Source organism: Falco rusticolus, chromosome 13, assembly GCF_015220075.1.
Source record: "Falco rusticolus isolate bFalRus1 chromosome 13, bFalRus1.pri, whole genome shotgun sequence".
Classification (NCBI taxonomy): Eukaryota; Metazoa; Chordata; class Aves; order Falconiformes; family Falconidae; genus Falco; species Falco rusticolus.
In genome coordinates, this window is record NC_051199.1 from 20,618,424 (window position 1) to 20,642,619 (window position 24,196).

A 24,196-nucleotide genomic window follows, 5' to 3' on the forward strand; every position below is an offset into this window, starting at 1 on the left:
GTTATTTAATCTAACAGCATCATTGTCAGTCGCATGATCTCTGATATCCAAGACCAAGTACCGTTTGGAAAGTGCCACAAGCAAGCACAAGAAACTGATCAGTCTACGCAGGAAGTTCAACTGCCTTTTACATGCTAGCAAGACTCCTACAGCTCATTTCCTAAAATGCTTTTCTGTAGGTATAAAAAATGTGAAAGTTAAAACCACGTCCTTGGAAGTTTACAGACAGAAGAAGGGGAGCACTCTGAAAGGGCAGGCATGCTCCCAGCACATCCCAGAACACTGCAAACATTGTACGTCATAATACCAAGAGTATTAATGCAGATGCAGTTTGGAAAATTCTGCATTTGACTGGAGTTTGGAGGAAAGTTCCATGATTAATTCAGCATGTTAAAAGTAGTTTTGCAGCTCACCCTTCGTGCACCTCCAACACTACTAGCACAAATGAGTATGGACAGCAAAACCACACTACCTAGGGTAAAAAAAAAAAAAAGGAAAAGAAAAGAAAAGGAGGGAAGTTTTATATGCCACCTGCTTAAAAATAAATGTGTATTAACAGCAGGCACACAGACAGCTATTTGGGAATTCAGAATCCTAAAACCCTTAATAAGAGTCCTCCCTAATCAGTATGAAAAAGCAAGTCAGTACCTAAAGTTCCTTGTTAAAGGTGACTGACAGAAGAAAGCAAGGATTTAAGTAACATCCAGTAACCTTGGGGCATTTGTCTCATAAACCTGAACAGATGAGCAATATGGGGATTTGGCAAAGAACTGAAATTTACCTTCTTTAGAAAGTACAGATTTCAGCGCTTTCTCCATCTGACACCTACTGCCTACAACACAAGGGTGACACCTCACACCAGGGAATTCTTAAGAGCCAACTTACTGTGGTCAGTTTAGATTCCCCCAAAATTTACCCAATGCAGCATTTTTGAGACTTCCCTATCTTCACTTACAAATATTGCAAAAATACTCTGAAAAAGAAATATGCAATAGGAATACAAGGAATATTGCTTAACTGCATGAACAGAAACTAAAGATTAAAATCCCTCAATTAAACCATATTTTTAAGTCCTGCTTAAATAAATGCATCAATGTACCTGAGAAAAGGACAAAATTAAAACAGGCCTGCATATTATATTAGCAGGTTTTTCATCCTCAGTTCAGGTCTGTATTTAATTGAAACCTGTAAAATAGTTGTTTCTAATTTACCTGACAGTTGGGTAAAGATTTGTGTCCAATAAGCTTATTTGTTAAATATCTACGAACTTATTGAAGTGGACTAAGTTCCCTAAAGATCCTTAGGAAACACCTTAATTTTGTTGTATTTTCTTTTAGGGTTTTTTATCTTGTAATTTTTATTTTTATTTATTTTATGATATTGGACTCATCTGAGGACCGCATACGCATCTTCACAGGCATAAGGAGGAAAGTGCTCTGGCTAACAGGACAGACAAAATGACACAGCATGAGTTGCACCACTTTGCAGTCTTGTATGTCCTTCTTCTGACCTAGGTGCAATTACACTTCTCAGAAGAAAAAGTTCTATCACCTTGGCCGAGATTAAAATTAGGCTGAGTTCTGAGGTTCGCTAAAGGCGCCATGTCAACTGGCATTCCAGAAGCAGGGGAGAGTTTTTCTGCCCACTGCTACGCTTCTCAAACCTGCATACAGTTAACGCTTCTATTTTTCCCCATCAACTTTTGCGAGACTACTAAGTTATAGTTTGACATTTATCCTCATATAACTTTGTATAGAACCAGTGCCCTGCAGCTTTCAAAAGGGGTTTCCTTCCCTAAAATCTGCTTCCTATTCCACTTCTGGTTTGAGAGAAAATGGGAGCTAGTTGTGAGACCACCCTGGCTCTTTTCCCCTCTGCATTCTACCAGAAGATTTATCTTTCTTCCTTGTCTGAGGGCAGCCTGTCGGATTAGCACACTGAATTATCTTTCCAAGATAACAGCTTGTGAATACTGTTTGCCTACTTTGCAGCAGGTAGGATAAACACGAGACTCCATTAGTTAAGTTTAGGTGGTTCCAATAGTTCTTGCAGAGATATTGAGACACTCTTGATGCCTGACAACTCATGAATGATTTGAAACCTCTAGAAGGAATGCCAGAATCTCTATTCCTAGCAATTGATGGCAAGTTACTTAAATTTCCCAATATAAGATTGGACATCTGGGAACAAGGTGGTAGTAGATTATTTCATACTATTTTAGACTTATACATAAGTCCAATTTCTTTCTAGAAAAAAATATAATTAAGTTGCACAATCTCTTTCAGTTCACTCAGCTTTAAGGGATATTTTCCATTGCCTACTTCTGACTGTAGCTCTTGAACATGTCATTTTTTGGGATGATAAAAACAACTGCAATTCAATAGGATTAGGGCACTCTACGTATACAAACTGCATAGCAACAAGATGAAATGTTAGTTCAAATATTACTCCAGCACTAAGATCCCCTCTACCCCAAACACCATTCTATTCATTTGAAAGCTAGAGCTACTTCTACTTTTCCCTTATTTCAGGGTGGCTTTGGGTCTTACTGGCACAGAAGGCAAATTGAAATTCCAGTTTTAGCTCCCTAACAGTCTCCTGCTTATTTTTCAGTTGCTGTGACCTGCATCTCTTCCCCAGACAGCACTGTCAAACTCTTTGAAGGGGACAGATCCTCAAAATTACCTCTCTGCAGAAGAGATTACAGTTTCTATCCACATCACTTCTTTATGTGCTTGTTTCTTTCTCCTCTTGCTTTAAGGGTTTAAAGAAAACAGAAGATTTTATTTTTTTCCCCAAATATTCTCCTTCCAGGGGCTCTAGATCTCAGTAGGATGTAGTATGGTGCTTGAACAAGATTTCTATCAAACTCAGAAAAGTTTTCTTATTTCAAGTGCTATAAAGCACTCCAAAATGTTTTATGCAACCAAGGAAAAAGAAAACAAAACCAGAAGCTTTATAAACTGGCCCTTTTACCTGGTGCAGGAGTACAGTTAATATTATTTCTTGCCATGAAACATACTCCTTGGGGCAAAATTTGTCTTTTAACTACTGTCAAACATGGATTGCACCATTGTTTCATCTACCCAAGCTCCTTTCTTTGTGTGTCATGTGGGAGGACTGGTTTAATACGCAGCGAGGTGTGTCAAAGGAATAAGCAAGGAGCTTTCAGAAAAAGTCTTATAACAAGTGACACATAATGTTTAGACAAAAATGCTGTCTGACATTCACTGTCCATTTAAGGGTACTGCAGTGAGTCACTGACCACTTGACAACTAAACAAAATGCTCAGGTCCAAGTATCTAATAAGAAACATTAAATACAAAACCCTTTCTAAAAATGACACGTTTTAAATTTATTTTTAGTATCTAACCATTATCATGGTCAGACACTTGAGTAACTTTGCCTTAGAAAGACTTCATGCTACAGGATTTTTCCCCTTTACCTGTTTTATGGCTGTCACAGTTATGACAAAGAATAATGGCAATCCACTGGTAATAGGACTGGTAGGGGTATCTATCATGAGCTAAAAAGAGAAGAAAATGTGAAAATTAGCACAAATTTTATTTTTACAAAAAAAGTATTTCTGGAGCAAAACTCAGTTCTTGACACCTAAATAATATATGTCAATAATGATGCAAACAAAGGTTCCAAGGCATAGAACAGACTTAACCACATTTCTAATGCATGTGCCAATTTTAAGAGTCCTAATAAAAGCAAGATATGTTTTCATCCTGAAAAGATGAGTGCAAAAGTATATTACAAAGGAAGGAAATTACACTTCTTAAAGCTGTTTTAATACTCTATATAATCTACTGCTTAACAGCAATGTAGAGTATAACAATATCCACTTCAGAAGTGAAAATAAAGTTAAAAACAGTAATTTCCAACAGTCTGGACATAAGAGAACACTCTTTCTTAGACTGCTCCTTTCTGTCTCCCCCAAGTTAACATGCAGTTTTTACAATTTGTGCTATTATTGCTGGCATGCCAAAAGTGCAGTGTATACACTAAAATATTCTGTATGTGGGGGGGATGTTAGTGGTTCTCCTCTGCCACCAGAAAAAAAGAACACGATCAAGTGCTGTAAAGGAAATATACACAAGAACTATTCAAAACCACAGACACTGATTTGATCCACTTTACCTGAGACTTATGGCATTGCTTTGGGAACCATTAAAGAAGAAAAAAAAATAATCATACATGAAGTTTACTCTGTTAAGAGCCAAGAACCTCATAAAGAAAAGAGATTATGCCACCTTACAATACATGCACGAGCTGTTTTTTTTCCCCCTCACTGAAACACAATTTATAAAACAACAAAAAATCACATCTAGCCTGCAATATTGTCTGTTCTTCAACTGTAGCACTGCAATTTCACCTTGGCAGCACATTGTCTAAGAAAACCCATGCCAAAAGCCTCTGATTTTTGGCTGGATAAGGTTAACCATGACACTTCTGCCATCTACACACTCTCCTCCTTTCTCAAGAGACGCTCATATGTGCAAATGAAGCAAGTTTTATATTGGTGGAATTGTCATGGCAGCCTGCTCCTTTCGCCTTTTTCACCAGAACCCCATGGCCCTTTGCCTGTTACACAGCTGGACACATCCATCACACAACTGGTGTGGAGCCTCATGCAACCAAAATGCAGTCTGTCACCATGTTTCTGGCATGCATACGCGCAGTGAACAACGTGGACTGGATTGTGCTGCATGTTTAAATCACACCATGAGAACTTGTCCCAGCTCTGCCATTCCCAGTGGAATAAGCTGGTAATGACAGAGACTGCACCTTGGTCACATGAGTTTGCATGACTGAAGACACCATGGTGATCAACTTTAAAAGGCACCTTTGTCTTACAAAACAAAAACACTGTAGAGGTATTAACTTCCAAATGGGATTTGAATAAAACCAGAATTCCATTCTAACAAATGAACAGAAATGACTGCAGCTTTTCTTCTGTTCCAAGAACATAAGCATAGAGACATTTCCCATGCAAATCAGGGCACCCACTTGAGTCACGATCTAAGAGAAGAACGGGTTTACATTCCGAATAGAAGTTCTGCCTTTAGATCTGTATTTGTTCATGGATATCGTGTTCAGGTATTACTGAAGTCTAAGAGTTTGAAAGGAATGTGACTCAGACTTGAACTACAGAGGTAAATTTGCATTAAAAAGAAAGAAAAGCTTTACAAATGCAACACCATCTGTGGTTACTTTAAGGAACATAAACGTTCCTTCTCCAGCATGCTCCCATCTTCCTCATGATACAGTATATTAAACTGCATGAAATATCGTAACAGGAACAACAAAGTCAATATGCTTAACTAGGAAGATGGGATGGGCAACACATTCTGTTAGACGAAGTTAGAAATATGTGACTTTAATAACTCCTAACACAGGAATTTCCAGCCTATTAGAAAGTTCATTCTTTCTAAATGGGAAAGAACAAGAGCAAGGGACACAGCAGGCACGGATTAAAAATTGCAGAACCGACCTTGCTAATGATACCTTGCACAATCACAGACAAATCTTAGGAATTCTTAGTGTTTTTGTCAAATGCGGTACCATCTTTTTCAGATGCATACTGTAAATGTCGGTTAATCACTGTGGAGGGCTCCACATGTTCAAAGCATTCTATATCATAAAGAAAAAAAAAGTCTGTGTACCCCAAAATCTTGTCTCTGTCTCAGGTACTGTTTTTTTTCAAAAGTTACTATCTCTCCTTACAACCTTTCTCCCACTTATCCTTCATCTACTAAGTCTGCAATAGCTCAACAGAATTCAAGTACAACTAGAGAGTCAGAGGTGCAAAAATCACAGAAAGTTTACAGACTGTCATAATATACTTGTGGATGTTCTTAATTAGAAGAAATATACTCTGCTATAAAATCCACAGTAATATTTCTGACCTATACTTTATCAACAACGGCACTAAATGATGCCTTCAAAACTGACAGTCTGTCAATCCTAGCTGTAATTGTTTATGTGTTCATTTTATCTAACAAATTGAATTTTAGGATGTTAGAACTGTGTGACAATAATGCATTGATTTACAAAAGCAAGATTCCAGCTGCAATGAGAGTACACACTAATCTATGCTTAGCTCAAGAGCAAGCATACCGCACAATTTGATGCAAGTGAATGTGAATGTCTGCATTTCTGCACACTAATGTCCAAGAAGCGGTTAAAAATGCATAGAGTAGAACTCCTGGTTTATTCAAACACCACCAATGTCCATAAAAATCAAAAAGCATATCTGGAATTTTATTACTAACTTAATAGATTTAAAATAGTATTTTGAGGCAGACAATTGAATCCCTGTGCTGGCAGTGCAATGGACTTTGAAGCTGTACACTTTAATATATTAGCATTCATAAAGATAAAAACCTAAGGACAGTACTTTAATTTGGACATAATTATTTTTTAAGTTATTTTCCCAGACAAACTGGAAATGTGTTCTTTTTATAGACAGAATACGTAAGTAGAAAAGTTAAATTCGTAAGACAAAAATAGGTGGCAGAATTTACAAATAAATTGCAATTTCATGAGTAGTATTCAACTTACCTGAACCAAAAATATAATCAGAAAATAAAAGTTGGCTACTCTTCTGAACTGCTCGAATAAGTTTTTTGGAACAAAATTCCATACTGTATACTGAAGGGAAAAAAGGGAGAGAGCAAGAACAATTATAACATACTGAACCATTTTTCAATAAAATTCAGTTCCACTCCCACTGAACTCTCTTAACCTAAATCTTCTCATTTTCCATTTCTCCTCTCCCCAAACCTTCCTCTGGTCTTGCCCTACTCCCACAAAAAACCTGCTGTATCCAATTTTTAAGTACACATCGCAAGGAAGCAGGGGTAGCAACTGTATTGCCTTTACAGTCAGTGCTTTAAAAGTTCTCATACCAACTGGGATAGGAGGAGCAGATAGGAGTCATACCCAATTGCTTGTACCCTGAGTAGCAGAGTAGAAATCAATTCTTGCAGCTGTAACTTTCTGTCCTACACTACAGCGACAAGACACATCCCCACCATCAGTTCTATTGGTTCCAATCCAAGGTCACACTAGGAGGGAACCTGCAATTGCAGTCCATTGCCAATTTATTTTATGCAGAGTACTAGCTTACAATTTGGCTATTTTACAAATCCTCACAACCAGCTTCATCCCCTCTTTTCAGTGGTTCTGTGCACCACATCCAGACATGGGCAACACCAGTTTAAAACCTGCTTTTCTTCAGAAATTCTGACCAACATGCTTAACTGTTCTGTAGTTAGTCAGGTTCTTCAAAAGAGGAATGAGAGCAAGAGAAAGACTACATAAGCAGCAGCTTAGCTTCTTCCTCAAAAAAGTTTATAGAGATTGTTTAATTTTGAATATTGTATCTGCACCATTAGACATAATACATCCACATTTGCTACACAACTTCATATGTAACATACTGAGGGGTTACGATTCCTTACCTTGGATGATATGATTCTGTTGTCTGCAAACTTCTGAGGAACATAGTGGCCATGCTGGGGAAAACGATTTGCTATATAAATAGTTCTTGTATCGCTTTGGTGAGGTGGGTCAAAACCCTAAAACACAAAATAAAGATGATAAAGAGATAATATTTTTATTAACTGTAGTTTTGCAAAATAGTTATCTTTGTGCTGAAAGATGATACCCAGATATCAACCAGCAATTCTAGAATAGCAGTTTTTGCTATTTAGGAATTTAAATTTAAATTTGCTATTTAGGCAAACAAATTTAACGTGTAAATTGAAGTCTGCTGTGTCCAGAGAATTTTCAAAAACTGAGGAAAAAATAAATCTCAATTTCGAGGTTGTGTACTCATTCTGAAAAATGAAAGAAAAAATTTTAAGTCTCAAAAAAGATACAGAATACTTGTCATCATACAAACCTGAAGCCCTTTGAAACTTAAAAAAGAAACACAAATGGCAATGAAAACACATCTAAATTACAAAACCTCACAGTCAGGCTCATGATAACCCTAATAAAACTATTATGAAAAAAATAAAAAGATCAAGACAAGTCATACTAGTATGCTGTGATAACTCGATTTTGAAAAGATTCTCACCAGCTTAAAAACAAAACTATATGCATCTGACTAGACAATGGTATTTTTCCAAACAAGTTCTATCTCCAAGAACGAACATTTTGTCTAACCTCAGATGTGATTTCCTGCCATTACTACCAATTCATACATAAGCGGTAGCAACACTGAAAGCAAATTCATTAAAAAAAACCCAAAAGATACTCAGAAATACTTATCAATAGCTTCCTGCCAAAACAGAAGATCTGAGTAAGGTCCCTTGAATTAAAAGTCCTGTTTCAGGTCTAATGGTCAGATTTTTCATCAACCGCCTCTGTAAGAAGGGGAATACAGGTATTGAAATTGCAGGTGACACACCACCTCAGGACTGCAAGAACACCAAATGACAAGAAAAAAAAATAAAATCACCTGGACGAAACAGACACACAGAAGACTGAAAGATACAGCAGTTAGACACAACCAACTGCATCTACAAAAAGAGAATAAAAGCCATCTAGGAGCTCTGTAGAAAAAGATCAAAAGGTTATAGCTCATCACAGGCTGAATGTGTGTCAGTAGTGTCATTCCATTGAGAAAAAGGCCTTCAGTACTAAGCAGGCTGGAGGAGGAGTGGGAGCCACAGCAGAAGCACTGTGAATCAACTGGACAGCATCCAGAGGAGTGGAACATGAGCCACAAGAGAACCTGAGAACATGACATAGAATGCAAGGCTGAACAATCTAAAAAGCAAAGAGCAAACAAATTAGAGTCATTTAGCCTAGAGGAGAGGAAACTGAGGATATATTAGCACATCTTCCAATATAAAAGACTGTTCTGCTGAGAAAAGGGGTAATCTGAAGGACAAAGAAGAACAGAAGTAGGCTGAAGTTGCCACTAGGAAATCTTAAGTTTGGATACTGGAAAAACAAATGTATTATTTTCTTATGGAAAGGAGTAATTAAAAACCAAAATAAGCTGCATGGGAAGGCTGCAATGTCTCTGTAACACAAGGGCTTATATCTAGGTCATTCAAGTCTATCTTTAATTGAGCCTTCCCTGGGGCTACATGACTCACCAGAACCCTTCCTAGCTGTAATGTTCTGACCTGGAGAAGCAGGTGATGGCAAAAGACAACAAGCAAGACAGTAAACCAGTAAACATTCAGATAACAGGCCAAGAACATTACAAAAATAAAACCCAGAAAGTTTTAAGACATGGAACAAACTAGTGAAATTAAATTTGGCACTGTTAAGTTGTTCAATAGGGAATCAATGATTGCCTGGGAAGCAGTGATTTCAGCATCAGCATCACACTTTCCTAATCTTGGAACTGATTTTGTACTGTATACACAGTCTCCCTGTTCTTCGATGCCAAGCAAAAGGACAACCGATAAAATAGCTAGAAAGGACATTACACAAATTCCACTACCAGAGGTGAGGAAACTACCTTTGCAGTTGTGTTGCTCCACTTGTTATACCAGGCTCAGACCTTGATTCACGTCAAAAACCGACACTCCACAGCACTCCAACAGAAGATACTTCCATATTAATTAAATGTATACAGAGGATGATGAACAGCGAGCACAATGAGCTACATAAAAAGTGGTTGGATAACCAATCAAGAATTTTCTTTAACCCATTCATATCTCTAACACAGGGCATTAGGTACTTTCACATTCAGGACAGTGTAATTTTAAAGTAAAGGAATAATTTTTAAAAACTCTCAAAAATAGAAATTTTTGTATTTGGTATCATTACTACAGAAACATTCTGCTTCAGAAATAAAGAGGTCCAGAAGAAAGAAGGGATAAAGAAAAGAAAGGAGGGGGGATTTTTTGAACAGGTTTGAAGGAGAATAAACTTTAGATGACAAGCAGTGGAAGGCTGCTCTTGTCACATGCTCTAGTGTGAAAGCTTGTTTAGAGTGGAGCCGGGAGACAGAAAGTAGACAGGAAAGGACGGGAAAAAATATATAGGATGCCAAAAGCAAAAAGAAAGGAACTGTTCACAATTTTATGAAATACAACCATGAAAGTTAAGATGAAAAAAAATGTACCTGTTTAATGCTGACACAATTCAAAAAGAGAACAATGTTTGTGGCAGAACCATTTTAGATATCTGATGTTAGTGACACATTATTTCTAAATCAATCCAGAAGATGCCACAATAGAAGTGTTTTGCAAGCAAGAAAAAGCGTGCTTAGTTAGTAAGACTAGGTACAGAGCTCGTTTCTACCTCAGAAAATGTCTGGCACTCACAAAATGCCAGACATCCTCACTTTGGAAAGTCACATTCTACAGCCTGAAAAAATCCCACTCTAAATCAAACAGATGTAAAGCAGGGAAAAAACAGAAAAAGCAAAGAAAGTGACTGGGTTCTGATGGTGATAAATGCTAATCTCCATACCACTTGCTGAAAGTTATTGAAAGATAAATGAATAATTTCAGAGTGACTAGGGTATCACTGAATTTTTTTCAAAGTATTTAAATGCCCTTTTTAGGCCATCTATCTGAGCACCTGAAAGCTGATGAGTTTAATGACATTTTTATTACAAAGAGTACAGACCTCCATACAACTCAAGCCTAACTGCACAAGCACTTCCACCAGAGGAGAACACCTCTGCTGAAACAGACTCAACACAGCCCTGAGGAGAAGGACTTGTGGATGCTGGTGGGCAAAAGCTCAATATGGCCAAACAATGTGCACTCGCAGCCCAGAAAGCCAACCAAATCTGGGCTGCATCAAAAGAAGCGTGACCAGCACCAAGGGAGGCGATTCTCCCCCTCCACCCAGCTCTCACGAGGCCCCACCTGGAGCACTGCATTCAGCTCTGGGTCCCACAACATAACAAGGACATGGACCTGTTGGAGCGAGCCCAGAGGCGGCCACAAAGATGATCGGGGGCTGGAGCACCTCTCCTGGGAAGACAGGCTGAGAGTTGGGGTTGTTCAGCCTGGAGAAGGGAAGGCTCCAGGGACACCTTAGAGCATCAGCCTTCCAGTCCTAAAGGGGTACTGCGAGAAAGCTGGAGGGGGGCTTTTTACAAGGGCATGTAGCAATAGGACAACGGGTGATGGCTTTAAGCTGAGAGAAGGCAGATTTCGATTAGACATCAGGAAGAAATTCTTTACTGCAGGGGTGGTGAGACACTGGAAGAGGTTGCCCAGAGCAGCTGTGGGTGCCCCATCCCTGGCAGCGTTCAGGGCTGGGGTGGCTGGGGCTTTGGGCACTCTGATCTGCTGGAAGGTGTCCCTGCCCGTGGCAGGGGGTTGGAACTAGATGACCTTTAAGGTCCCTTCCAACCCAAACCATTCGATGCGTAAAAGCAAGGAATCTGGTTTTCCAAAACAGAACCTCAGGCCATATGAGTTTACAGGTGCAGCTTCGTAGCTAGAACAGCTTAAAATTGCAGTCTATATACTTTTAACTCTGTTTTGTTGAAATTTACCATGGAGAAAGTGCAAAAGCTGTGCAGTCAGCAGGTCTACACAGATTGCAATGCACAAGCCAGGCAGGCTGGGGACAAGAACCCCTTCAGTTGTCAGAGCTATGTCTGGAAAAGGAGACAATCTTGACAACCTCAGTGACTTGACTGTAGTCACAGCAGGAAGTAAGTGCCAGACCTGGGAATAGAACTCAGATTTCCCAAGTTTCATGTTTGTATCTATGTAAGATGATTTGAATTTACCCAACAACCCTGTCACCACATAATTAGCTGGTAAAACCGCAACCAAGCATGTCTTCCAGAGATATTTTAATTACACATCTCAAAGGAAAATTCTGCACAGACATTGAACTTAATTGTTTAAGAACTGAAATGCCTTTAACTTTTATGTAACTATGGGGCTGGCTACTCAACAATCCTGCTCCTGACACAAAACTGATTTCAGTCCAAATTTCTGCCCAGTGAAGGGATTTTGCATAGTATCTATACACAAGCCGACAAAGAGGTGCAGAAAGCAGTTTCCTCATTTCAATTATTAGACAGTTCTTTCTCTTTCTAATGCCATTATCAAACTCAGTTGCGAAACTAGGGTAACATGCCCTTGTCAAAGGATTTCTGCAGCTGAACAGCATGAGCAGAGAATCCCTAAATTCAGTTTGGAGCCTTGCAAAAAAGATTCAGTTCTCACAAATGCCTTTCAATAAGTTAGGTTTTCTGCAGTTACCTAGTGAAGTGATTTCTACTTAAGTGCATAGCGCATTGACTTTGTAACAAAGAAAGATGATTTTATAACAAACCCTGATAGTTAAGACTTCTTCATCAGGTGTATTACATGAACAAACTGTAAATGAAATAAAATTTGACCATAAGATAAAGTGAACTGATCTGATTTCCCCCCTCCCCCTTCATGCTGCAAATTAAATCTAGATTTATTGGCTAAAGTTGAGCCATTCAGCTGATTTATCAACATAGACCAGGCATTATCTACCCCTGGAATACAGCTCTCATATTTAATCCTCCCCAACTGAAATTTTGCACCCAAATAAACTTGACACGTTTGGTTTTGAAAATAGTTTAAATGAACGCCATTCACAAAGAACACACAGATGTTTGAGTGAGACTGATTTATAAAGCGCAAACCTGAATAACTTTTTTTTTGAGGGGGGGAGGTGTGCAGGGAAGAAAGAAAGCAAGCAGTGATTCCGCTTTTTTATAAGTTTGTAACGACTCTAACTAAAGCCCGAGTAATTTTTACTAAACCTCTTCAGCACTGATTTTGTTAGTGTTCTAAAAGTTAGACAAAGACATCCTCTGTGTAATAATTAGGCTCCTTTAAAACAGCATAGAAAACATATCCTGGGGAACTGAGGAGAAATTTCTGCAATTTTATGCTATTTCTTTCATGAAAGAAACAGTCATCAACAGCCACTGCTCTTCCAAATAACTCCTTCCTACATTTTGTCTCCATCTCCACCACTGTGCTAGAACTGCCCATGCAGCCATACGGCGAAGTGGACTAGAAAACTGATTCAACTGAACCCCCACCGCTTTCCCAGTTGTTTTGGGGGTTTTAAAATGTATCAGATCCCTAGAATAACTGCATGGTCATGCCAAAAGCCCGGTGATGTAACAAAAGGGTTCACTGCAGAAGAGTTTTATATTGCTGCTGGGAAAGCATTATTAGCATGGACAATGAATTAGCCAACTGGAGAAACGGAGTAATCAAATGAGAAGCACTACTATGAAAAAGAACTGTGCAAAGAATGAGACTTCCCTCCCAACACTTTCGAGCATAAACAAAGTAAAAAAAAATGCTCTCTCAGTCAACTTGTTGATATAATATACCCCATCCACCGCAGACTCTTATTTCTTCAATACCACTATTAACTTACGGCAGCATGCACATACGCCCTCCCCACGCACCATACAGCACTGTTAAGCAAGACAGCAGAAATCCGCAGACCTTTCAGCTGGGATTAGTGACACGTGACCAGCACATCACAAATCAATTGCTGTTTCAAGCTTTGCAATACATACATCAATAATTACAAATCATCGCACAAGTAATTTTTGCTTACGATTTACACAAAGCCAGTACACTTTAACATGATCTCCCAGAGTTTCTTATTCATCATTCACAGCTTTTACAAGAAAAAAGCGCAAAATTGTATTTGCTAAAAGAACTTCTGTTACGTGACCAGTTTTCAGTGAAAGGAGCTTGAAAGAAGGAAGTCTCAATTAGCATCTCTTCCTCCTTCCAAAAACCACACTGAACACTGCTAGGGAAAGTAGTAGTTCCCCCAAAAGCCCTTTGGACATCACGTACTAGTTAATAAAACTCAAACAGAAAAAACTTCAAGTCTCAGAAGCATTTTTCCTTGGGAGGTGACTGGCTGACTGACCAACCATGGCCACAGAAACAGGACGCCACATTTCCTGGCAGATAGCCCAAAAGTCTGCTATTACACTGCTGCCAAGCTATATTTTGATGAAAGGTGTTTTGAGGAAATGGATTTTCTTGCTTTCATTTTTTTTCCTCAATGTACATGGAATAGTTTTCCTTTTGTCAGATAAGATGATCTATTCACACTCCATGCACATTTTCAGAAGTCTGTGTGAATTTGTACTCAAAACAGTCAGCCAATAATTCTTTCAGTCATATAACCGGGCAGGAGTCAAACTGAATTTGTTGTATCAAAGGTTAGCTTGAAGGAAGAAACAGCCTCTCACAGCAATTTTGAACACTGCTCTAACAACTAAAGCTGTGAATCAGCTGAAGCACCCTGAGGTTTACACAGTGTCATGCAATTTGTCCCTCCTCTTTTAAGTATCACTGCAGTAAAGAAGTAAAACAGTACTAAAAGCCATGCACTACTCATGCAACTTCCTTTTCCTGCTTGCTGTATCTACAGTTGTTTAAAGTATCTGATAGTAAGCTATGCTGTAACCTCCTAAAAGACCTACAACCAGTCTACATTACTGTGTGAAAACAAACACTAGGAAACAAGGCCTGAGAAATCATAAAGCAATAATTCTTCCTTTAATAATGTTGAAAAAAATGTGAAGTACTGCATTTAGAATGGTTTTACTGGTGCTCAGAATGAAGTCCTGGTTACATACAGCTCAAGTTGTTCTTATTTTACCTTTTGTCAAAATGCCCACAAAAATAACTTGGAGAAGTCCCTAGTTTAAATTAAAAAAAAATAGTATCTATTTTCTGTTTATTTATCTGCAAAAACAAGCAAGCTAAACTAGCCTCATTCACTGCTAACATACTTCCCTGTGCCAGTTTCTCTACTCAGTGACTGATGCCAAACTTACTGGTCTTGTAACATCAATAAAATCAGAAAGGAACAGCAACCTGAGCAGGCAAGTTAGGCTTTCTAACATACCACTCTCAAAGACTTAAGACATGTCTGGTCTCCGTTAGTAGTGAAGAATTTTAACAGAGATTTAGGTACACTGCTTAATTTTAAAACAGCCCAACTTTGCATCAATTAAGGAAACAGCTTTGTTATCCTCCCATACAGTAACACTCAACAGTATTTATAAACCATTTCCATTTTGGACTTCATATGATAAACCTAGTGCTTTACAACAGCTACTCTTTCGTGACTGTCTTCAACAGAATTCCAACCTTCACATTTTTTTGTACAGGATTATCAGAATTCTTACTCTCTTGCATTCAATGTACTTAATTAAACCAGACACCTTATAACACACTCCTTCCTCATTTGTTGCTTTATGTTAGGATGCTCCCCCTTCATTCTCAGACACACAGATTACGAAAATTAGCAATAATGAACAGATCCAGTCATACTTTTGTTTAGATGTTTTTGACAGAAAACAGCCTTTACAATAAATGTTTCTTCAACTCTAATAAAGAAAGCAATTTAGTTAACATTCAGATTCTAAGAAGCAAGCCTCAATCTCAAAGAAATGCCTAGTGTCTCCCAAATAACTTCGCAAGCCCATTCAACACTCTCTGAAAGTTTCTAAAAAAAAAAAAAACACCCCAAAAAAAACCCCAAAAAACCCCCAAGGCATTATGGTAAAGTCCAAAAGGTCTAAGAGAAGCTGAGCCTTGACAGTAATCTGTGGTCCTAGATGTTTGGTATTTTGCCGTGACTCGCAAAGCACCCCACTGCTCTAAAGAAGCAGGAACTAAGATACCTTTGCAGTTCTGACTACAGAGTTCTAATTTCAGAATTAACAGTTTTCCTCTGTGGGCTCCAGCAATTAGTTATTCTTATCTGCAGTATCATCTCCCTCTCAGACACTACAAATGGCCCCTAGGGCAAGATTTTCAAAGCTGAAGGGTGACTTTAGACACCTATCAAGAAGCAACTACAAGGCATCGTATTTGAGATCTCAAGTCTTACGTTATAAAAAATCAACAGCCACTTTTAAGAACACTGCTCAAAATAAAGTACTTCGAACATGGAAAGTGCTACAATTCTCCAATAATTAGTCACAGAAATAGCAATTACTAAACAAAATCACACTAAAAATACAGTAGTACAGTAAATGAAATATTCAACACAAAAATTCTTCATATACCTTAAATAACCACAGTATCTCAAAAAAACCCCCAAATTGTACCCTTTCTGCACACTCCCTAGATTAGTTCATTTTGTAGCAAAAATATTCTTCTTTGATATTCAATATCAAATAGGGCGCTCAAATCTATGACAGATTAAGAACTTTCACTTAAAATTAGAAAGCAATTCCAATTTTGTAGCTAACAATTTTACCATATACAAAAATTGCATTTGTCAAGTCCACGGCAGGACAAATACAGAAGAATCATACATTCCTCCACATGCTTGCATACAATGTATGCTACTACCTTAAAATGAAATGCTGTTTACCCACTGCTTTGAAGAGACATTTATAAAATTATTTTACACAAACATGAAGGGCTCCTGTTCCGGGCTACTCATGACCATTATCCCACATGAATATTGAAAGCCATAATTTTCAATATTTAGATTGGTTCTAGTAGGCAATAGCTACTTACTCCAATCAGCTCCTGTGCTGTAAGTCTAATTCACATTTTCCTTCAGTATGAAAAAAAAGAACTTCTCAAAAAATTCTTTCCCCAAAACCACTCCTAGATAGACTTTTCAAAATGTGTGCCAAAATTATACTGACAATTGCTCTGACAGTTGTTGCTCAACAAATTTCACAGGAAGAAAATTTAGTTCATAGCTAGAACTGTCTAGGTTTTCCTTTTAACATGCTTTGATAAAGCCTGCTCTGTAAAAATTAACACTGAGTCTACTCCATTGATCAAATATCACTTTTAAATTTTAATGCCAGTTCAAACATGATTTACAACCTAAGTATCAGTTTAACATCCTGCTTTCAAACATGTCTACAAACCAGATCCTTAAAGCTTGCTAAATCTCAAATTTCCTTTCTATTTTGTTGCAATTCTTTTTCCAAACAGATGTGTTTATCTGCAAAATATCTACAAAAATTAGCCCAGCCACCAATAAAACTAGTACAAAAATTTGCAAAGGGGATAGTAAAGAAGTAACAAAATGTAACAACCTATACTTTTTAGTATAAACCATTTAAAACTTATTTCCCTGGTAAAATATTTCAGGACAAAACCAAACAGCTTGCCTTTTGTCTACATCATTATCTCTCCTTCCCATTTAAAGGAAAGTTCTCCTTCCCAATGCTTATTTTTACTCTAAGCAAACAAACAACAAAAAAAAATAATCTCTTAAATCACAGCATGTGGGAAGCCAAGGAATTGCAGGGTTTTGCTTTCTAAATCACTGTGTAGCTGTTGGTCCTGCTTTCTATCCTTTCTACCATGGTCTGTACTACTCCTCAGTGGGTTTTTTCGAAGAGAGGTTTATATGTTAAAAAAAAAAAAAAAAGTCTAGCTGCAAATATGTCACCTGTGTTTTGCTGGAAGATATATGACCTTGTGTTTACAGAGGTACTCTGTCAGATCTATTTTGCTGCAGTTCATATCTTCTGGTTTACAAACAGATTTTGTGCTAGAAATTAAAGGTTTTTTAGAGGCATACTGTAGATACCTTTTTCCCAGTGAAATAGTTTTAAAAATAGTCATAACTACCGAGGACACCACAATAAAGAAAAACAGATGGCAGATCACTAGTGAATCTAGTGAAAGGCACAAGTCATCATGCTTTTAATGGAATTTAATTTAACTTTTTTTAAAATGTTTGTATTTCTATTTACATTTTTATAATTTTTATATTTATAATTATATAATTTATAATTTTAATGAACTTTAAACACCTGATTATATTTTTCTCTTGTAACTCCTATCTCTCCACCCCAGAAGAAAGCAAACAAAAGTTTTAATGAATTCAGCCAACCTATGCAAAAGTAGAAAAACGAATACCAATTGAATGTCATTAAACTCAGCACATATTTACTTGCCTTAGATTACGAGTTTTACCTTCCGAGTTCAGAGGCAAACTCTTGGCAATAAACAGGCATCCAACCTAACCATCCCCCATCCCATCAGATACCACCTACAAACCAAAACAGAAAAAGCTTTTGTTCTTTGCCAACAAAATAATACTTTTCTCCCTCAGTCACATAAAACATAAATAGACAGCAGCTATTAAGAGAGCAGGACCCTGTTAATGCATGAATATCATACAGTCAATTAAATGGTCATATTATTGTGTGACAAGTGGAAATCTGGCACAATAAAAAATTGCTGCCTAAAAGGCTCATGGTTAGGGAAAAAAAAGGGGGGGGGGGGGGCGGGGATTGGACAAGATACAAGTCAGTCATCATCCCAAGTCTCACAGCAAGGCAGCACATCAGAAAACCCTGATGTTCCCATTTTGAAAACGGTCTTTGAAAGAACAGTATCAAGACTGGTTTGATTAGGTTTTAGTAGGCAATTTTTAAATTTAGAGTTTAATTTTTATGAGGTAAGATTTAAAAATTACACACAGGACAAAACTGATGTCTCCATTTGGAACAGACAGCTGGCTGAAGACGGGGCCAGGTTCTGCACACTTTGGAACACACTGTGCTGCAAATGTATTACCCTTCAGCAGTCACAGAATATAAAAAGAAAATAAGGTTAAAAGACCCAAACACAATGGGAGAACTAATCCAGCAGATCACAGACTATCTCTAGCAAAAAAACAGGGCCACATTTTCTCCTGTGTGAAGTTACATGAGGGGAGTCATTAACCCCCAGTTCTCAAACTGCTCTAAGGAAGGCAGTGCAACCTTTGGGCTGTTCCAACATGCATCTCACTGATCCTTCAGTAACAGTACAGAAGGTATTAGCTGGGCAGTCTGAGCCAGAGGAACTCTTCTGAGCAAATAAGCATTTACTTTTCTAGTAGACAATAACAAACACAGACTTGATTTTAGCCAAAAAGAGGAACAGGCTTTAATGACAAGTAAGAAAAAAATGGGAAACTGTACTCCAGAAAAGCACCGTGATTTCAGAAGCTAGGATTCCCAGTCACTGGATCAGTTCAAAGTACTTTCAGCATTAAAAAAATACAGGGAATTTGTTGGGGAAGAAAAAGAAGTAACTGCATTGGTTCAATTATATAGAATGATTAAGTGAAAATAATAGGCACATGTCAGGGCAAACAATGAGATCAAATGCTGTCCACCTTGTTCGGAATGCCAATAACTGCAAGTTATCACAGAATATCATCTGTTCTCTCAGAACACCTTAACAGATACCACACCTGGAAGGGAAGGGAAGAATATCCCAAACATACAGTCCTCTAGTGCTAATCTATTTGAGGACACTTCCCTTGTTAGCAGAAGAAACTTTTCATTAGAACACATCCAAAAGATGAACAAGGACACTCCTACAGATATTGTCGGCGGGGGTGTGGGGGCCTGGGATGTGACAGGGACAACCAAAACAAAACAGTCAAAACCATTCCCTGCAATCACCTCTCAATGCAGGCTATGTAGAACTTTTGGACAAGATGAACTCCTGATGTCCCTCCCAATATGAACCTTCCTGCAACCATGGAAGAGGAGAGTCTGGTAACTTAGATTTTCCAGGCAAAAGACACCGATTTGTCTTTTGACTTCCAGTTACAGAGCAAAGCTGCATTTGCCTGAATATCTTGCTCTGCATAGTGTAAAACTTGTTACCAGTGCACAACAGCACTCAGGTTCTTGAACTATAGGAAGACGGTCTGCCAAACACAACATAATCCTGCTTCCCTTGAACTGACATTTAGAAGAGGGACTATGCAGGTAGCTCTTAGGTTTTCTCCATGCAGTATCTTTTGTACATAATTGAGCTATTAGATAAGAGATCAAAAGGCTCAAACTCCACATAACTGCAACTAGAAGGGAAATCCAGAGATCCCTCTTCACTTGACAGGAATGATAGTTATAATTACGCAGCTAAGATCATACATACACGGGTATTCTATCACAGCTTTTGGAGACCTTGCCAGTCAACTGAAGTTGTCATTGCTTTCTGTTAATACCACTGCAACAGCTCCTACGCTCCATGTAACCCATCAGGATATTAGCACAGTCCAAACACTATCACAAATCTATCAAACTGTAAGTGTTACAGAAAGCCACTGAGTATTACAAATGCCACTTCTACTCATTTTGTGTTGGCACAAACTTGACCAGGAGAGCCACAATAGCACTCCACTGTACACAGATTAGCTATATAGCCTAACCCATCACATATGGAAATGCAAATTAAATGTACTGTACTATTCCTGAATATTAACGATGCTTCCTATCGACTGTTGTTTATCCAGTTGCTTTTTTCAAGCAGAACTGGCTGTGCCTGTGCTGTTATGCAACCCTCAGCAAATCCACATGCCTACTGTCTTTCTAATATCTCAAGGTAACGGAGCTGGAACTCAGGCATCTTTCCTGCTCAAAGCTTGTCTTTGAAATACATCAGGGCACTTCATTCAAAGCAATGAATTGTAACTGCATTTACCTCTACATTTCTTTATTACTAAAACTTAAGTACTTCCAACGATTAACTAGATGATATTATAATAATAACTAGAAAGCTGCACACTGGCAATGACTTACTATGCGGTTTATTTAGTATGGGACAGCATTAAACAAAGAAAAACTGATAAAACTGTCCGTGAAGAGTACTGTTCATTGTTTCTCAGCAAAGCAGACTGAAGGCCAAGATACCAAAACAAGCTGACAATTTGTAAGAGTACCACACAGGCACTGGAGACTGAGCAACAGTACAACTGTCACCGATTTCTGTTATACACTGAAAAGACAACACCTCAGAAAATGGTTTGGGATTTGTAAGAGCGTAATAAAGCTGAAGAAAGTTACATTCTCAGCATGCCTCCTGTTCTCAGAGGACTAGTCATCCCTTTATGTAGCCATACAGGCATGCACAGATCTTCACAGACTAAAGCACAGCAAAGTTACCACTTGAACAACTGTGCTGAAATAATCTGAATCCCATACCAGGTCCTCACATCACTTAACTTCTAAGACCACCTGCGTCATTTTCCCTGTCCCTTTTACAACTCTTGAGAACTCAAGTTCTCAAGACCATACACACTCAGGACAATCTCATTAATTAGTATATGAAATACTGTCCTCTTAAACAAGAGGTTGCAAAACATTTGTTGGTTTTGCAAAGAATACTTAATAACTACCTAAAAGCACCTTCAGCAAAGTACCAGTCCCTCCCTCCCCCTTTCCCCAATCCCTTACCACTGTCTAACATTTCTGCACACCAACATTTTTTCTTTTGTACTACTACAACATCCCACTTAAATCACTCCCACGTACTTGCCTGGTTCCAACCCGCCCTGTATGGATGAGAATGCTTTTTTCAAAGCCTATTGCCACATCAAGCAGAGGTACAAATACACACTTCAAAGGCAGTCCAAACCCACACATTCTTCCCTTTTCGTATCAGAAACAAGATACAGATTTTGCCACCATTTGATTCAAATATTTCTGCCGCCCTGCTCTTCCCACTCGCTCCGATTATTTTCTCAGCATCTTTCCCCAGGTTCTCAGCCCTCTGACTTCCTTCAGAACCTAAACATCATGGACATATGAAGAAACAAACGTATGGTGGGATCTATGTTAAACCAACAATTACACACAGACATGAGTTATCTGAGCATCCCTCAGAAGAAACAGTGTGATACCTATCCTAGGCTATTTTTCACCTTTATGAGCTGTGAAAACCAAGCCCTTATCGTCAAACAGTGAGGTTTATAGAAAAGGAAACACAAAACATGTATTGTCACAGTATTTTTTTTTCCTTAGTACCATATGTAAATGTTTGTTCAAGCATCCCGAATTTTTATTATGTGGTTCTACTACACTCATCCTTCCCTGTCAAAACTAGTCCAAGTTTTAAGTAGTTATTTTCCCATCGAACAGTTTCCTTTGGAAGAACAAAAACCTCTTAGTGCTAGTTTACTGCTCCTCTTGTTACACTGCTTTTACTTTCTATTAAGGACAAACGTATTTCTGGAAAGCTGGTCAGTGTACTCGCAGGGAGAAAAGCAAACCATGTGTGATCCATGAATTCCCAGCATGGATACAGTCCTAATCTAAACTACCAGAGGACAACATAATGCTGCTTTAAAAACTACACACGCAAACCTCAAGCCACCTTCAAAGGGAAAAAAAATGATAGCCATGTTACACCAACCAGGCTTTATTCTAAAAAACATGTGTATGACTATAACAGAACAGAAGGGTGCAGTCAAAGCTCAGACAGAGCAATTAATTTCCAGGTCAGTAACTCTTGGTGTCAGACCAAACCAGTGAGCACTGTCAAGCTGGCATCGAGACCATCACCACAAGCTCTGCACTTTAGACACAGACCTGGGAAAATCGATGGGCCATGGCAAAGGGGGCAGGGGAAGAAAAAGAAAAAAACAAACAGAAATTATCAGGTTTGTTTTTTTTTTAAAAAAAAAAAGTGATGTAACAAATTAAATCATTAGTGAGACAGAAGCTCTAACCATTAAAATATAAAAGCCTAACTAATCTAAGTTCTCATACTAACCTGGGTAACACCTGTGATGGAAAGTAAATCCAATGAATGCAAAAAAGTAAGTTTATAAGTACATCGTTTAGAAGAAATTTCTCCCTTTGAGTAAATGCAAGAGAAATAATGCTGGAGGGGGAGGAGGCCGGCCAACACTTCAAATCAAAACAGTCAAACTCAGTGTCCGTCCCTGCTACAGCACCACAGACCTTCCTGTCACCGCCGTGTCCCAGCTGTAACGCCAGCACAGCAAGTCGTGCCTACTTAGAGGAAGGCAGACACCCGCTAACCGCAGCCTTCTTCAAGCGAAAAGCCTTCCACGGATGTTTTTCTTCCATTTCTCACCACTTTCAAAGCCTTAAGACACAGGCAGCCGCCGGTGCCGCCGAGCCCTCAGGTGCAGGGGACGAGCGACAGGCGCACACCGGGTGGAGAAGCCCTGGAAGATTTCGCAACGTGCCGGAGGCACAGGCCGGCGGATCGCGGAGGTGCCGGTCCCCAGAAAAGGCACCGTCATTGCTCCGGGAGGAGTTCGGGGAGCCCTCCCCAGCGGGGGCACAGGTAAGCCGCCGCGCTCCCCTCGGTGTCAGCGTGATTTCAAGGGAGAAAGGGACAAAACCAAAAAAACCGGAAAGCAACACAACAGAAAAAACGACGCCGAAACACCCCAACCCCTCCGATACATGTTAAAAATAAAATTTAAAAAAATGACAGTAGCGATGCGAACGGACCCTGCAGGTCTCCCCGGCCCCTGCGCCTCCCCGCTCAGGCGGGGGGAGGGGCCCCCCCTCACACGCTCCGGCCCTGCGCCCCCCGGCCCGCCCGCACCCCGATCCCGCCGGGACCCCGCGGCGGCCGCGGCCCGGGCAGAGGCGCCGGGACGGGGCCGCCCTGGAAGGCCGGACCGAGGCGAGGGGCCGCCCGGCCCGCGGGTGCGTGCGGTGCAGGGGCAGCCCCCGGCCGCGGCCCGGCCCCGAGCCCTCCCCGCTCCGCGGCGGCGGGAGGCACCTACCAGCTGCTGCCGGACCCACCGCAACATCCCCGGCGGCGCGGGTCGCGGCCCCCGCGGCGGGGCCCCCTCAGCAGTGCCGCGCCCTCCGCTGTCGCCGCCGCCTCAGGCCAGCCGCCCGCCGCGGCTCCTCCCCATGGCGCAGGGGCCCGACGCCGAGTTAGGAGCGGCACAGCCCCCCCGGCGCCCCCAGCCGCCGCGGCTGCCAGCGCCCCGCCGCCGCCATCACAGGGCCGCCGCTGACACCCCGCGGCTCGCGGCGCTGCGGCCCGGCCCCAGGAAGTGACGTCGAGGGCGGGAGCAGGCGGGAAGAGAGGCTGGGCGTGAGGCGGTGGGGGAGCGGGCGAGGGGATGGCGGAGGCAGGTGCGGGCTGGGGCCCCATGTCTGTCTTCGGTGCCCTGGGGTGCCGATTGGGGTTCGCAGGGGCTGTACGTGGGGCCGAGTGAGCCGAGCCCAAGCAGCCTCCTGCAAGGACTTGGGCGGGAGTGGCCTGGGGAGAAAAAACCCCAAACCCTCCTTGTACAGGAGCTCCGGCAGCCCTGTCAGGTCTGTGGGCCTGTCAGCCAGGGCCTCAGCTCTCCGAGACCTCCCTTTTCTAGTGAAGCTACTTCACAACTTGATATCTTTGTTTTCTTGTAAAAAAATGCAGAACATGCACATGTTGGAATAAAGACTTTGAAAGCCTGA

The 24,196-nt window shown here is 40.1% G+C and overlaps 1 protein-coding gene across 12 annotated transcripts in view; it reads right to left on the reverse strand.

Annotated features, from left to right (window-relative positions):
• Positions 1-23,781, reverse strand: part of ATP11B (ATPase phospholipid transporting 11B (putative)) — a 71,175-nt gene extending 47,394 nt beyond the window's left edge. For 8 of the 12 annotated variants that reach the window (XM_037406752.1, XM_037406751.1, XM_037406760.1 and 5 more), the window contains exons 1-4: positions 23,512-23,780; positions 7,473-7,589; positions 6,571-6,660; positions 3,446-3,526 (exon numbers count right to left, since the gene is read on the reverse strand). In XM_037406752.1, coding sequence (XP_037262649.1) covers positions 3,446-3,526; positions 6,571-6,660; positions 7,473-7,589; positions 23,512-23,538 — 315 coding nt within the window. In that variant the 5' untranslated portion in view covers positions 23,539-23,780. Of the gene's footprint in view, positions 1-3,445; positions 3,527-6,570; positions 6,661-7,472; positions 7,590-23,511 lie in introns of all 12 variants that reach the window. The other 4 variants (XR_005107257.1, XM_037406758.1, XM_037406761.1 and 1 more) reach the window with 2 other exon arrangements.
• Positions 23,782-24,196: the final 415 nt, after the last annotated feature.